The 13,621-nt window shown below is 29.9% G+C and overlaps 3 protein-coding genes across 9 annotated transcripts in view; 2 read left to right on the top strand and 1 right to left on the bottom strand.

Moving 5' to 3' along the window:
• Window positions 1–222: 222 nt before the first annotated feature.
• On the top strand, window positions 223–4,179 carry LOC146720422 (uncharacterized). 2 transcript variants are annotated; one of them, XM_029315680.2, is made up of 3 exons: window positions 223–449; window positions 623–711; window positions 812–4,179. In XM_029315680.2, the coding sequence occupies exon 3, from the start codon at window positions 840–842 to the stop codon at window positions 3,402–3,404; it is 2,565 nt and encodes an 854-aa protein (XP_029171513.2). In that variant the 5' UTR covers window positions 223–449; window positions 623–711; window positions 812–839; the 3' UTR covers window positions 3,405–4,179. The 2 variants fall into 2 exon arrangements, with proteins under 2 accessions (XP_029171513.2, XP_029171514.2); XM_029315681.2 differs by lacking the exon at window positions 623–711.
• Window positions 4,180–4,318: 139 nt separating this feature from the next.
• Dnali1 (Putative inner dynein arm light chain, axonemal Dnali1) lies at window positions 4,319–6,644 on the top strand. Its single transcript, XM_029315601.2, has 6 exons — window positions 4,319–4,556; window positions 4,762–4,920; window positions 5,004–5,136; window positions 5,739–5,884; window positions 6,002–6,199; window positions 6,352–6,644. The coding sequence occupies exons 1-6, from the start codon at window positions 4,464–4,466 to the stop codon at window positions 6,385–6,387; spliced, it is 765 nt and encodes a 254-aa protein (XP_029171434.1). The 5' UTR covers window positions 4,319–4,463; the 3' UTR covers window positions 6,388–6,644.
• A 434-nt stretch (window positions 6,645–7,078) lies between these two features.
• Window positions 7,079–13,621, bottom strand: part of scrib (scribble planar cell polarity protein) — a 33,482-nt gene continuing 26,939 nt past the window's right edge. For 4 of the 6 annotated variants that reach the window (XM_029315716.2, XM_085488614.1, XM_085488611.1 and 1 more), the window contains 7 exons: window positions 13,551–13,607; window positions 13,341–13,461; window positions 11,839–11,944; window positions 11,413–11,526; window positions 11,172–11,300; window positions 10,714–10,914; window positions 7,079–9,573 (listed from right to left, as the gene is read on the bottom strand). In XM_029315716.2, the coding sequence (XP_029171549.2) occupies window positions 9,298–9,573; window positions 10,714–10,914; window positions 11,172–11,300; window positions 11,413–11,526; window positions 11,839–11,944; window positions 13,341–13,461; window positions 13,551–13,607 (1,004 nt within the window). In that variant the 3' untranslated portion in view covers window positions 7,079–9,297. Of the gene's footprint in view, window positions 9,574–10,116; window positions 10,213–10,713; window positions 10,915–11,171; window positions 11,301–11,412; window positions 11,527–11,838; window positions 11,945–13,340; window positions 13,462–13,550; window positions 13,608–13,621 lie in introns of all 6 variants that reach the window. The other 2 variants (XR_014926091.1, XM_085488612.1) reach the window with 2 other exon arrangements.

The raw sequence follows: 13,621 nt of genomic DNA, 5'->3' as shown, positions 1-13,621 counted from the left end.
ACTAATTAAAGTTAAAAATTAATACATTTTTAATTATCTAAACCAAGTTAAAAGTTATTAACCTTTTTTAACTTTTAATTAATTATAACTAGTTATTACCCAACCCTGATATTTATTATTTGCAATTTCGTGAATTTTGACGAAAATCAAATAAACCGCGCTCGAAACTCGAAATCCTGATTGGTTTAAATACATAACCACGAAGTCGCAGCCATGTTGCGGCGTACGAGTAGAATCTGTCCCAAAAGCTATCCCAAACACTGGTGAAATATAAAAGTAGACTTTTGACAATACAAAAATTATATCTCTTTCTCTTCTAACCTTTGCGCAGCGTTGGAAATTTAATAGCGCGAAGGTCTACGAATGATATTGTCAGTATTTAATAAATCTAATAATAACTAACGGCGCGTTTTCTCCCGTCCGGGAATGAAGCTAAGATAAAAGAAGAGGTAAGCAGGACTTGGATCTTCTTTTCTACAATTTTGTCGAACGGCGTAAATATCAATTCAGGTTCATCTTGAAGAAAATATGTTAAAAGCTTGTAATTACACGTCCGTTCGTTTTACCTACACTTTTTTACATTTAAGATAAAATAAATTTATTTATTTATTTTTTGCTTTAGAGAGATAGAGAGAGAAGGGAGGAGAAAGTAAATAGTGAAAAGTTAAAAGGGATAGATTTAGTAGAAGTCATTCATTTTAAGAGAACACGGTATATATTTTTTTAAATATATTTATATCACTTTTTGAAATGCATCTATCATTTTTTTTGTACATGACAATATAACTTTGTTTTTATTTTAAATTTGCAGATTGCTCTGTATATTTGGCTAAATTAAGATGCCAGGTTGTGCAGCTATTGGTTGCAACAATCGTAGTGAGAAGGGATACATTATGAAATGTTTCCCTCGTGATCCGAATCTAAGAAAGATATGGAAAGAACGTGTTGCTAGAGCCGATTGGGAACCATCCAATAACTCCTTCCTTTGCCATGTACACTTTAACCCTGAAGAGTGGTCTGTACTGCCAAATGGCAGAATTAGATTGAAAAAAAATGCTATACCATCTATTTTTACTGTAACGTCAACAAGAAAATCCCCTAAGAAACGTGGAAAGTCGGACAGTTCCAAAAATCAAAATGAATGTGACATTGACGATACAATAGAATATTTAGAAAATGACACTGAACATTCATCGATCGGTTTTTTGGAAGAAAAGGATTCTGATTCACAGGATATTGATGATTCAGCTATGAAGTCATTTGTATATCAGCAAATGAATCATTCTCCAAAAGCAATGGAGGATAAACAAGTATCTCACAGACAATATAGAAATATTGTGAGTAATTTTCAAGAAAGTATTATTCTACTCTCGGATGATAATATAGAGATAGAAAATAATCAAGAATGCGACAATGAAAAGCAAGCAAATGTGGAAAGTAAAGTATCTATTAATAATTGTATAGTGGATGAGAATTTAACTGGTAACCAGAATGAGATTATTATAAAAACAGAAGAGATGAAGCAAGAAATTGATCAAACCTCGTTCGATAGTTACGATGAAATAGAGGCGAAATTGAAGCAAATTTGTGATGGTGATCGTGAAGAAAGCAAATCGAATAAGGAGAGATCAAACTCAACTTCTAATAATCAAGAGGGAAGATCGACAATACCAATTCCTCTATCACACAAAAGTATAAATTATAAATATTCATCAAGAAATGAAATTGGAAGTCTACTTACCAATGGTACGGAGAATATTGAAATCATTTTTGGTAGTGAGAGCGGAGAGGAATGTGCGCGCGTTCCCAAATATACGTCTTACGATAATAATGGAAGTAACGAGTTAGACAAAACGGATCGATATACAAATATCACTAAAATTGATAAAATTTTTCCCGAAGATGTAGCTTTTCGAGGAGAGAATGTAAGTGTGACACCGAACATGAGGGCCGCCATAAAACGCAAACGGAGAACTCGTGAAGAAATGATGGAATCTATAAAAAAATCAATTCGAAATGCATCCTCCCGAGATACAAATTCGATGAGCAATAGCGATATTTCGGATAACATAGAAGCAGCAAATGAGATAAAAAAGGAATTGATGTCGCCTAAAGCAAAGTTTACGGTCAAAGTGTCCGGCGATCCTGAAGATATATTTGAAATTATGCAAGATTTCTCCAAGGATACAAAGGATTTTACTATCCAAGAATGCAATGATACTTCTGTGCGTCAAGGAAATTCATTTGTTACATCTGTCATAACAATAGACGATTCTCCATTAGAGACATATATTAAAGAGGAACACGACGATACTATGTCAAGAGACAATGAGGTTTCACTCAATTTGTCAACTTTAAAAAATGACGAATGTTCAAGTACGAGACTAATGTCACATTTTGATGAGGACACCGATTTTGATGTAAATAGCTATTTAATATCAAACATCAACAACGTTACCGAAGAACATTCGAAATTGCGACAAAAAGTGAAAATACAAGAGAACGTTATCAAGAAGTTAAGTAATCAGCTCATTTTGTACAAAAACTTGGAGAAGAATCTGCAGAGTAAAAATTCAGCGCTCGAAGTGAAGACGAAAAAGATGGAAAACGTGATGTACGATTTTAGCACGAAAACAGACAGGACGACAGGATTTCCGATGAGTTATAAAAAAGGCATGGATCTAAAGCACAAATTGATCGACGATTTAACGAACAGAGTGAATTATTTGGAAGAGGCAAATAAGAAATTAATGAAGACCATAACTATAGAGAGTCAATATAAGAGGAAGCTGGAGGGGCAGATCAAGCAAAGGGACAATCGAATAAAGGAGCTTAATTGGAAACTGGAGAAGGCTTCTAAGTTCCTTGAACGCGCGGAGAAGAATACAAATACGTACAGAAGAAAAATGTTGAACATGCAAACTTTTATGAGAAGAAAGAAGCTCCTGGACGAGAAGATGAGCAGATTTAACGAGATGCTGATTGACAACGTAAAGGAAGGATATACCGAGAAAGCTGTAGCGATGGCGAAGGATATTAAAGCGATCTGCGGCTTGGGCGGTTACGACAAGCTATTGAACTTCGGATTTCCGCTTCCGTCGTTGACGGCTCTGCGAACCCCTCCCCGGGACAATTCTTCGGATTCTTACGAAAGTGGCAATGCAACTCTACAAACTCATAGTAATGACATAAATGAAGAGAGTGGCGCGAGAGAGGATGGCACGGAACCTGATGCAAGCAATCAAATCCCAGAATCAGTTTGTGAGGAAATCGATATGACTGACAATACGGAAACGGTGACGGGGACGGTTCAAGATATCTTTGAGGAGAATAACGATGTCGATGATTTCAGTACAAATGAACTAAGAGAACATTTTTTGTTACAATTGAACGAAGTTATGTAGCCGTGGATTAATCACGTCTATTTCTATTATAGAATTACGATATCTATAATTAATATCTTTTAATTAACATCTCGAATTTATGATTTTATTATATCATTGTACAAAATAATCATAAAATTTGTATATCGCACATCGTCGATTCTGAATCTTGTTTCAGAAATGGTTTTTAATCATATTGTATATACGTACATACGTACTTGGGGGAAAAAGATTATATATAATTAAATATCTATATTTAAAACATGTCCATACATTTTTTTCTCTAATATATTCTCTATCTGTTTATGAAAGAAAAATGATTTTAGTTTTCCTTCAAAAACTAAAATATTGATTAGATTATACAATAATTTATAAATAATTACATATATAAGTATAAAATTATGCATGGTCATGATATAATTTTTTCTCATTTTAAATTTTACTTTTTCTGAAGAAAGTATGAAAATTTGTATTACTTTTATTATTTTCTTTGTTTTACGTACAAAGATAGGATAATTAAAACATGAATATATTTATATTTGATTATATATGAATCTTATATAACTCCCCGAATATACATACATAATATATACACATACACTCACATACATATTTTTTTTACCAATTATACTTGTAATATAAAGTTCCACTTCATGTCTCAACGGTAAATTCTGATATTAAATTATGTTAGTCAACAAAGCCTTCGTGTATATGTACATACTATATATGTGTCTACTTTAATTTCATATTTTGCATTCTGCACAAGCAAGAGATAATATATCTATCATCTCCGGGATCAGCGTTTCTTTTAATCTTGTATTATACCTCTGTAGATAGATAATATATACTTTACGATTTTAATTAGAAATTTATAGCTGAAACCGCTGCGTAAAATACTATAAAACGATCAAGCGATGTATCCATGGTGACGCTTTTTCACCGTCATGTGCAAAGATCTCCGTGTGTTTCAATCTCTTAGAATTATTATTAGTACTCGTATATAATAAATATAGTATTCAACGCGTGCGATTATCATTTAAATACGTATTACACTTATTTAAATCGTAAATTTAAAAAAATATGGCAACAGCAATTAAAGAACGCACAATTCCTGCCATGGATACACTAGTTAAATACGATACTCCAGTCTTGATTACGACTCATCCAGAAAAGGTGAATAGCAGTTTAATTATTTTTATCTATTTTTAAATTGCAATCCTGGAAAAAGATTACTTATACGTTATTGTGTGTCAGAATATATTATACATTATACAATTACATTGTGATATATATACATATATGTGTATATAAAATTTATATATTAATTTTTATATAATATATGTAAATTAATATAAATGATATATTTATGTAATAACAGGTACGTAAAGATACCTCGATACCGAAAATTGGTGCTGCAGTTTGTAAAATTCAAACGACTTCAACCTCGGCTGATGCACGACGAGAAACTATGGAAATCTTAAATAGGATCTTGCCACCGAAGGAATGGGAAGAGGATGGCCAAATATGGACACAACGTGTAAAGGATTAAAAATTAAAACAAAATCGAATTTATATATTTTTAATACAGATAATCTATAAGAGGCATACTACATTATTTAGGTTTCGAGTACTCCTTCAACAAGATTGGACGTGATAAATTTACAAGAGCAGCTTGATATGCGATTACAACAAAGACAGGCTCGAGAAACTGGCATTTGTCCTATTCGTAGACAACTCTATACACAATGTTTTGGTACATATACACAAGATTTAATTATATGATAACAAAATTCAATTTTCTTAATGAATTCTTTACTATAAAATTCAATTATGATCAATAGAGTACTTTTATTTTAATAATTTTTGTTTTAATAGAAATGTTAAGGTGTTATCTAGAGAGATATTTTTTATTTTGTAAATAGGATCATTCCTTTTATATAAATTCTTGTATGCATTTCTTTTCTTCTAGTCATCTATGAAAGTATAATAGATTATCAGAAAATTAATTAATAATAATAATAATTTCTGAGATTTTACTTCAATTTTTATCATGAAAATTTATTTTTATACATTTATAAAACAAAGTATATGGAATATTTCATAAAAATATTTTTTAATTGATTTTATTTTAATACTTTTATGAACAAAATGAAATTAAGTTGATCTAAAAATAAAAAGAAAAGAGATGACTTTTAATCTTGTCACATATTTAATTATTTTCTCACAAAACTATAAAATATAACGAAAATACTGAACTAATTTAGATTTCAGGATATTTGACTTCATTGATCATAGTTTGACGTTATAAGATAAATGTTGAAATGTATTTTCTACGTACTACTAATCGCGTTTCAGATGAATTAATAAGACAAGTAACTGTAAATTGCGCCGAACGTGGATTACTTTTATTGAGAGTAAGAGATGAAATTAAAATGACATTGGCCGCATATCAGACACTATATCAAAGTAGCATTGCTTTCGGAATGCGAAAAGCACTGCAAGTATGTATCCTCTTTATGTAAAAATTGTCAAATAAGGACAAACATTTTATCAATTTTGATGGTATTGTGAAGTTTAATATGTATGAATTAGTAAAAAAACTTGGGGTTTTTATGTAGGCCGAACAAGGCAAAGAAAATTTGATTAATACAGCCGAGGAATTACAATCGCAAAAAATCGAATTGGAAAAAATGATTGCGGAATTGAGGCTCAAATTCGATCAAGCTGAAAAAAGATCCGCCGAATTAAGGGAAGCGGAGGAAAAGAAACACATGGAAGAAGTGCAATTCCTTAAAAAGACAAATATGCAATTAAAGGTAAGAATGCGCATGTATGTTTTTATTTTTAAATTCAATCGCGATAAGAGAAAGCCTTTACTTGTTATTTATATAAATTTATATTAAACTATCAAGCCTATTATTTTTAAGAATATTCGAATGTTACTATGTAGCAAAATTGTAATTTTCAGACTCAATTGGAAGGTATTATAGCACCAAAAAAATAAAAATTAAAATGTAAAAAAATGACATTGAGAACGTGTGTAAAATGTAGCTATATATTTAAACAGGACTGATTTTATATGAAATTCTAATAAATGTATACTTTACATTTGTGAATAAACTAATAATGATTTATTGCAGGTAGACATAAATTGTTTTATTTTTTACATATTCTTATTTTTTTTACCTAAAAATTGGCAAAGTCTTAAAAATAATTATTGTTCCTTACCGCACTTAGATTTATAAAATTTCAGTGATGCAGAAAATTAATACAAAGTATAGACATGCAAAATATAGACATACAAATATAATGTAATACATATATAATGTAATTACAAGATCACATATATAATAATTATAAAAAAGCTAAACAAGCAAGTCGTAATACTTTATTCATGACAAAAAAATTTCATTTTTTAATAGACCTCCAAATAGATAATTAAAAAAGCTAATTATATGTATATAAAAATAACTAAGAAAAATTTTTATACATAATTATTTCTATTTTGTTTAAATTTTTTAAAGAAATATTTCAATATTAAAATTTCTCTAATGCTTTTAACCTTTGACAGATTAAGCATTGTATTCGCACAATTGTAAATAAACTATACAAATTAAGTATTCGAAGCTTCCTGAATGTTTTACAGTTTTCGCAATTTTGATGCAAAAACCAAGTTAAAGAAAGAAACAGCGAAATAGAAGACGAAATGTATGTTATTCATTTTGTATAATAGATATTTTAACGAGATACATAATTCTTATGTGAGACAATATTAACGTTGGCACTTTTAAAATATTTTCATACATCGATAACATTGAATATTGTTATTGATATTAATAAGCTTGAATGCTGGGTTGAAGCGATAAGACAATCTTTGATCAAGGAAATTAGCGAAACAGAGTCCGAATTTTTTCTCTTTGTTTGTATGTGACATCTTCATTGATACCGCATTAATAAAGGAAATTTTCATCTCCATCTCCAACATCCAAACTTTATCGATAATATTGTATCTTTGAAGTGCCTTTGCTGTGAATAGCAAAGTTATGATGAACCCACTTAAATTTCACTTATTGGTCCCTCATTCTTAATCGCACTTTAAACCGCGAATAATCGCAATTTTATTTAGTTTCGCTCTTATTTACATTTATTGGAAAAAATCCATTCGCTTTACTTATTAATAAAAATGTATTTTTAATCGCATCTTTTTCTTATAATTAAAAAATAATGTAAATATTTAGTATAAAATAATATTCTTAAATCTAAAGTGATATTAATATTACAAATACATTATATGAATGAAATTATATATGTTAAATGTGATGTGTCTTAAAGTCTTCATAGAATTTCGTATATATGTATACTATTGTAAATAATAATATATTTAAGGTAAAATAAAAATATGTGTACCACATATATGCAAAATTTGTTCCGACTACACCTTGAAACCATCAAACAAATAATTTAAAAAATCTATATTTGCTTTTGATGTTATAGTAAGTCTTCAACGTTGATAATTCGTATTAAAGCAAGTCAAATTTGATTTTGTTTTTACTATTGAATGATACGGATTTACTTTTTCTTACAATATCTAATACAAATCAAAATATCTTCATAAAACATATATTAAAGTCAAATAAATAAAATAATTAAATAATAAAATAAGATATTTTACAAACGCAAGGTAGATCCTCGATCAACTTAAAGCCTATAATATTGTCTTCATATTTTACACGATATTAGCGAAGTAATTATAGAAATTACAATTTTAAAATTAATATTTTCTTTAGCACGCGTTGCACTGAATATAAATAATTGTTCTAAGAAAATGGACGTTATCAGATATTATAATGCACGCAATCATATAAAACAGAGCCTTATGTATATAATATTATAATTGCATAGTTTTATCACATCATTCTTATAATTCTTTAAAAAAAATTATAAATATTCTCAAGGAAAATTAGACGAGAGGAAACGGAAGTGTCTGATTTTCACTGTGTATAAAAATGCAATTATGTTCAATAATTCCTTGTCAATACAAATTTTTCTGTTTTTTTTTGCTTAAACAGTATCGCGTATCTTTAACGCAGAAATAGCAAAAATCATGTTTTTGAACATATCCTGTATATTAAAATAAAATTAGATTATATCCAAAAAATTATTCAAGAAATAATGATAAAGAGACATAACATGTCATGGAATTTTCCATTGTTTGTTACTAGGATATTAATTATCTTTTCATTTTTATAAATTTACATTTTTTTCTTTAAACTTTATTTTTATTTTACACCTCATGAATCTAAAATTACTTTTAATGTATTAAACATGAGATATATATAAATTACTTGAAAAATATATGGATAATAATATAACAAAAATGCAGTGTTCGATATTAAAATATACCAATTTGCATTACACACATTAGATTTGTAAAACTATGTCGTATACATATACAGGATAAATGAGGATGCTAATTATAAATCTGTACAGATGATGAAAGTAGAAATATTTACTAAACCAATCATAAAGTTTTATATGTAAACATCTACATTTTTCATCGAATACGTCTAATATGTAAAAAGTCTGACCGCTATTTTTTGTTTATATATAACTTATATTTATCTGAAAAAAGGAAAGATAAAATGCGCGCAGATATGATAATACGTACCCACGTATTGGAAAAACTGAAAAGTGATCGATTTCGTTTTCAAATATACACATATGTGCACTCATATATGCATATATGCAATTCATTTATGTAGTATAAATCTATTTAATTATAGAACAATAATTATTACACACAATTCGCGCGTGTAATAGTCGAATATTGAAGTAATAAAGATCTCTCGCTCAAGTTATTCAAATATTTAACATCAATGTTTCACACCTATTCGTTAAAAATGCACATTTTTTGTCAGTGACGACCTTTCTTCGATCGCTTTCGTTTTTTCTTCTTGGTTGAGACGACGGTGATGCTCGCGTCCGTTTTAGCACTAGTGACTTCGTCGGTCGCGTCGGTCGAGATTGTATGAGAATCTTCTGTTTTCTCTTCCGCGGTGCTTATAGCAGTATTTTGTCCCGCGGTATCTTCGCTCTCGCTCCCGGCGTCGCTCGCACCGGTCACACTTTCCACGTCGTCCTCCGCGTTACTTAATTCCAACGATATAATCTTCTCCCTCAGAGTCTCCACCTAATCATGAAAATGCGCACATTGTAATTAATACTGGTTCTATTTAAATTTTCACCTTGTGTCATGGCATTATATTTATAACAGTGCGATCAAAGTTTTCTTTTACAAGTCTTACAATGGCGATAATCTAAACAAAAAAAATTGCGATATCTAAAAGCATACATTAAAATAGGATACATAGGATAAATATAATTTTTATATCATAGGCATTCTAAAATGTATAGGCTGTTGACAAAAAAAGATAAAATATTTTAAGAGGATTTAGTATGTCTCAAAATAAGTTAAAGTTTTAATAAACATAGATCCACAAATAAGTTATTTTTGGGATATTTACGAAACAATACGAAACTTTAACAAAGAAAATACATTATTAGTATTCTATGCTTTCTGATTTTTTTAAGGATAATAAACTGTTGCATTTCTACATGCTATGAAAAGCACATCTAAGGCATGCGAGTAGAGTTAATCTGTGCACATAATACATACAGATGTGTAGCCAAAAGCTTAAAATATTTATGCGCATAAGTTATAAAACCAAATTACCGATAAAGTCAGGAAAAGGTTGTTAGTTAGATCAGTAGAAATGACATTCGTAGTTCAAGGTGGTGCATAACGTACCATCGATGTAAGCGATGGACTCTTGAAACAATACAATAAACACAATAATGACTCAACAAATGGCAGACATGACGTTTATATAGATGCATGAAGCACAAATAAAAAAAAAGTTTTTTATAAGAATGTTTAATGGTAAAATGTATATCTTTGTGTGAAGCCTAAATAAACTGAATTTAATCGCTTGTTGTAATGTTGCTTTCTAACACTGCGATCAACGACTCACTTCCCATGTTAATATTGCCGATAATAATTTTTAATCAATCCGGGTGTACGACAAGGAGTTAATATATCAAGCTCACAATAAGCTTACCAAGATGTGGCATAGAATAATTCACAATTTTGTACAATAAATTAAAAAAAAAGAAAGAAAAAAGAAACAAGGAATACGTAATTTTCGAGTAAATGCGGTGCGCTTTAGAAATCGTTGCAATAGTGATGATTTGTGCTTTCTCTCTCCCTTTCTTTTTTCTCCATTGAAATACGTGTATGTACTTTAATCGAAGTCTTTACAGGGTATAATACCTGACGCTCAATGAGCTTTTCGACGTATTCGACAGTTCGTACACGACGTTCGCCCGTCACCTCGTCTAGGTATTCCTCGGTACGCCGAGTGACCTTCTCGTCCACTACTTTCTCAGATTCGCGTATCTCTTTAGGGGGGCCCACTTTACTGCGAACGGCGAGTTTAGGGAAATCCGCGCTAGAAGGCCGTAACGTAGCGAACTAAGGTGGTAAAAAGACAGACAAATGGGAACCGTTGTAGTAACAATGAATTTTCTCTTACTCGATGAATGTTGTTAATTTAAGGCGAGCAAGGATTAGCGATTAGTATACGCGATCGGTTAAAACACACAACTCTGAAACGATCTCAAGCTTGCTTGTTATACATATTTATTATTTATGATTAGATTATTAAAAAAATTAATATCCTCTTGCAAGAGGCGGGAGAGGGAGAAAGACTCTTTGCAAAAGATGCTTACTTCGACCGTCTTCTCTTGATCGGAGACAACAGGCTCGATCGTATCTGCCGCGTCGCGCGCTTCGCTTTTATTAGAGGTGTCCATTATCTCGCTCATCTTTTTGATCACCATCTGTGCTTGAAGCGCATCCTATAAATATAAAAAAGTGCTCAGTATCTTGATAAGATAAAAACAAAGATCAGTTATTATAACTCCTTAATAGATATAATATATACTTGTGCACACGAGTTTGCAATTTTACCTGCTCGAGGGATTTAAGACGAGCTTGTCGCCAAGCGGCGCGTTTCTCTGCTCTGAGTGCTCGTTGTTCCGCGGGGCTCAGAAACTGTTCCTCGTCCTCGTCCGAAATAAGGCCCTAGTGAGAGAGAATAAAATTCCGATTAGAATGGATATTTTGTGCAAACAGAATAATGATAGAAATCTATGCAAAATCTAGTAGATTCAGAGCGCTCTGACTCTCTCCTCTTCGCAAATATATATATATATATATTTATTTATTAATATTATTTTTCTCTTTTATTTTAATCAAAATATTTTAATAAAAAATATAATAGCTATAATAACAATATTATTTGAAAAATAATAATATAAAATAATATAAGTATTTGTAAAATAATAATATAAAATAAGATAAATGTTTATCGTGGAAAATATAAATACTAAATACCTCTTGTATTAATCGTTCTTTCAAACGACGTTCTGCTTTTGCTGTCCTCACGCTGCTGGGAACATTCTGGATAAGAGGGATCGAAGTTCGCGAGCTGAGTCGGCTACTGGAAGGTAACGAGCATGCATACTGACGAATGATATACATACATATGTTACAAATATCGTGTTTATTAAAAAAAATACAGAAACAATGCATTATAATTAATGCTAGTCAGATCGTTCACATTATTGGACTTATAATATGAATGTAAATGTAAATGCATTTTTTATTCGAATAGGACGGATCATGATTACTGAGATATAGTGAGATTTTTTCATATTTTCAGCATAAGCAATATGTGTTCATCATTTTTAATTATTAATCATTTAGATGCAAAATAATTCATCATTATTTTATTAATCTTCTGGAAAAAGTTTTAAAATTCTAATAAAAATAAAACTTATCAAAAAGAAATTATACTATTATCGGCACCATTATTGCATATTATCGAATCTATCACAGAGATCACATATAATGAGATCTTTTTTGTTTCTATATACAATTAAGAAAAAGAGAGATTTATCATATAATCACAATACTTAGACATAATATAGATACAATATACAATGAATAGGAACATGTGTAAGCGGTTCTGCGAATTCGGATTTATAATTGTCAAAAGATAAAAATGGAAATAAATGTATGGCATATTTATATAAAACATAATTATATAATAATTATAAGTAACGGTCATCGGAAAGATTTGAGATTTGGTTCTTTTAAGAAAATAATTTGAAAATCTCACCAATCTCCACATCGTAATCGTAATTAGTAATTAGTAAGTACATTTAAATACGAAAGCTACCGGATTTTAATAATCTGGTGCTCTAAAAATCAATTGTCATACATGGAACAGTTGTCCACGACTGATAGTGCAACCCTCGAAAATTATGTTACTAAAAATCACATTTATTTTTAGTATAGCAATACTGCACAGTATTCAATAATAATTAAATGATTAAAATATTCAAGCATTAAATTCAAGTAAAATAATTCAATTATTAAATAAATTCAAATGTTGAGTGAGAAATGGAGAAATGATGCATATCGTATTCAAATGATAAAACACATGAATATTGCAAAGATACCCAGTATTGCAAAAACATACGCATAATCGCAAAGAAATTATATTATCATACAGTTAGAACACAACTGTTAAAAATGTACTAATTACTAAACGTATTGTATATCCAAAAACATTATATACGTATATATAGATTGTAAATTTTAGTCAATATATAATGGTCAAAATATAAATATAATATATTAACGTAACAATAAATTTGTTTCTTTACTTTAAAAGCTGCCTGCATAGTACGTTTCATGTATGCAAATTATTGAATCGTTCTTCGCCCTATGTCCTTATAATACTCGTGATTCAGTACTTCACATTAAACGTTATAAATGTATTATTTTCAAAATAAGATATAATTTAAACGTGAAACGTAGTTAAAGCTTACTTAGGTCGTCCATTATCCTGATTATCCATTGTAAGATTATCCAGATCTTCGAGACCTTCGTTTTCATCAAGCTGTGCCCATGATTTCAACTCGTCTCGCGTCAAAGTTGCAATCTTTTTCTCTACAAAAACCGAAAATATATACGATTTAATTTCAATTGCATTAAAACAAATTATATAATAAAACTGTAAAAAACGATTAATAGCTTACCTTCTTCTTGTCTCATTTTTTCTACCTCATCCTGACTTAAAAAGCTGAATATTTTATCTGTAACATGTATA

The sequence above is a fragment of the Nylanderia fulva genome, unplaced genomic scaffold, assembly GCF_048542155.1.
Source record: "Nylanderia fulva isolate GAGA-0341 unplaced genomic scaffold, ASM4854215v1 Scaffold7, whole genome shotgun sequence".
Lineage (NCBI taxonomy): Eukaryota > Metazoa > Arthropoda > Insecta > Hymenoptera > Formicidae > Nylanderia > Nylanderia fulva.
The sequence above is the reverse complement of the archived record's forward strand: the minus strand, read 5'-3'. Positions and strand labels throughout refer to the sequence as shown.

Bases quoted from the DNA above. Each gene is read 5' to 3' on its own strand.
- LOC146720422 (XM_029315681.2), top strand. From the start codon at position 840: ATGCCAGGTTGTGCAGCTATTGGTTGCAACAATCGTAGTGAGAAGGGA.
- Dnali1 (XM_029315601.2), top strand. From the start codon at position 4,464: ATGGCAACAGCAATTAAAGAACGCACAATTCCTGCCATGGATACACTA. The intron at 5,137-5,738 runs GTACATATACAC...ATCGCGTTTCAG, and splicing joins ACTCTATACACAATGTTTTG to ATGAATTAATAAGACAAGTA. The intron at 5,885-6,001 runs GTATGTATCCTC...GTTTTTATGTAG, and splicing joins GAATGCGAAAAGCACTGCAA to GCCGAACAAGGCAAAGAAAA.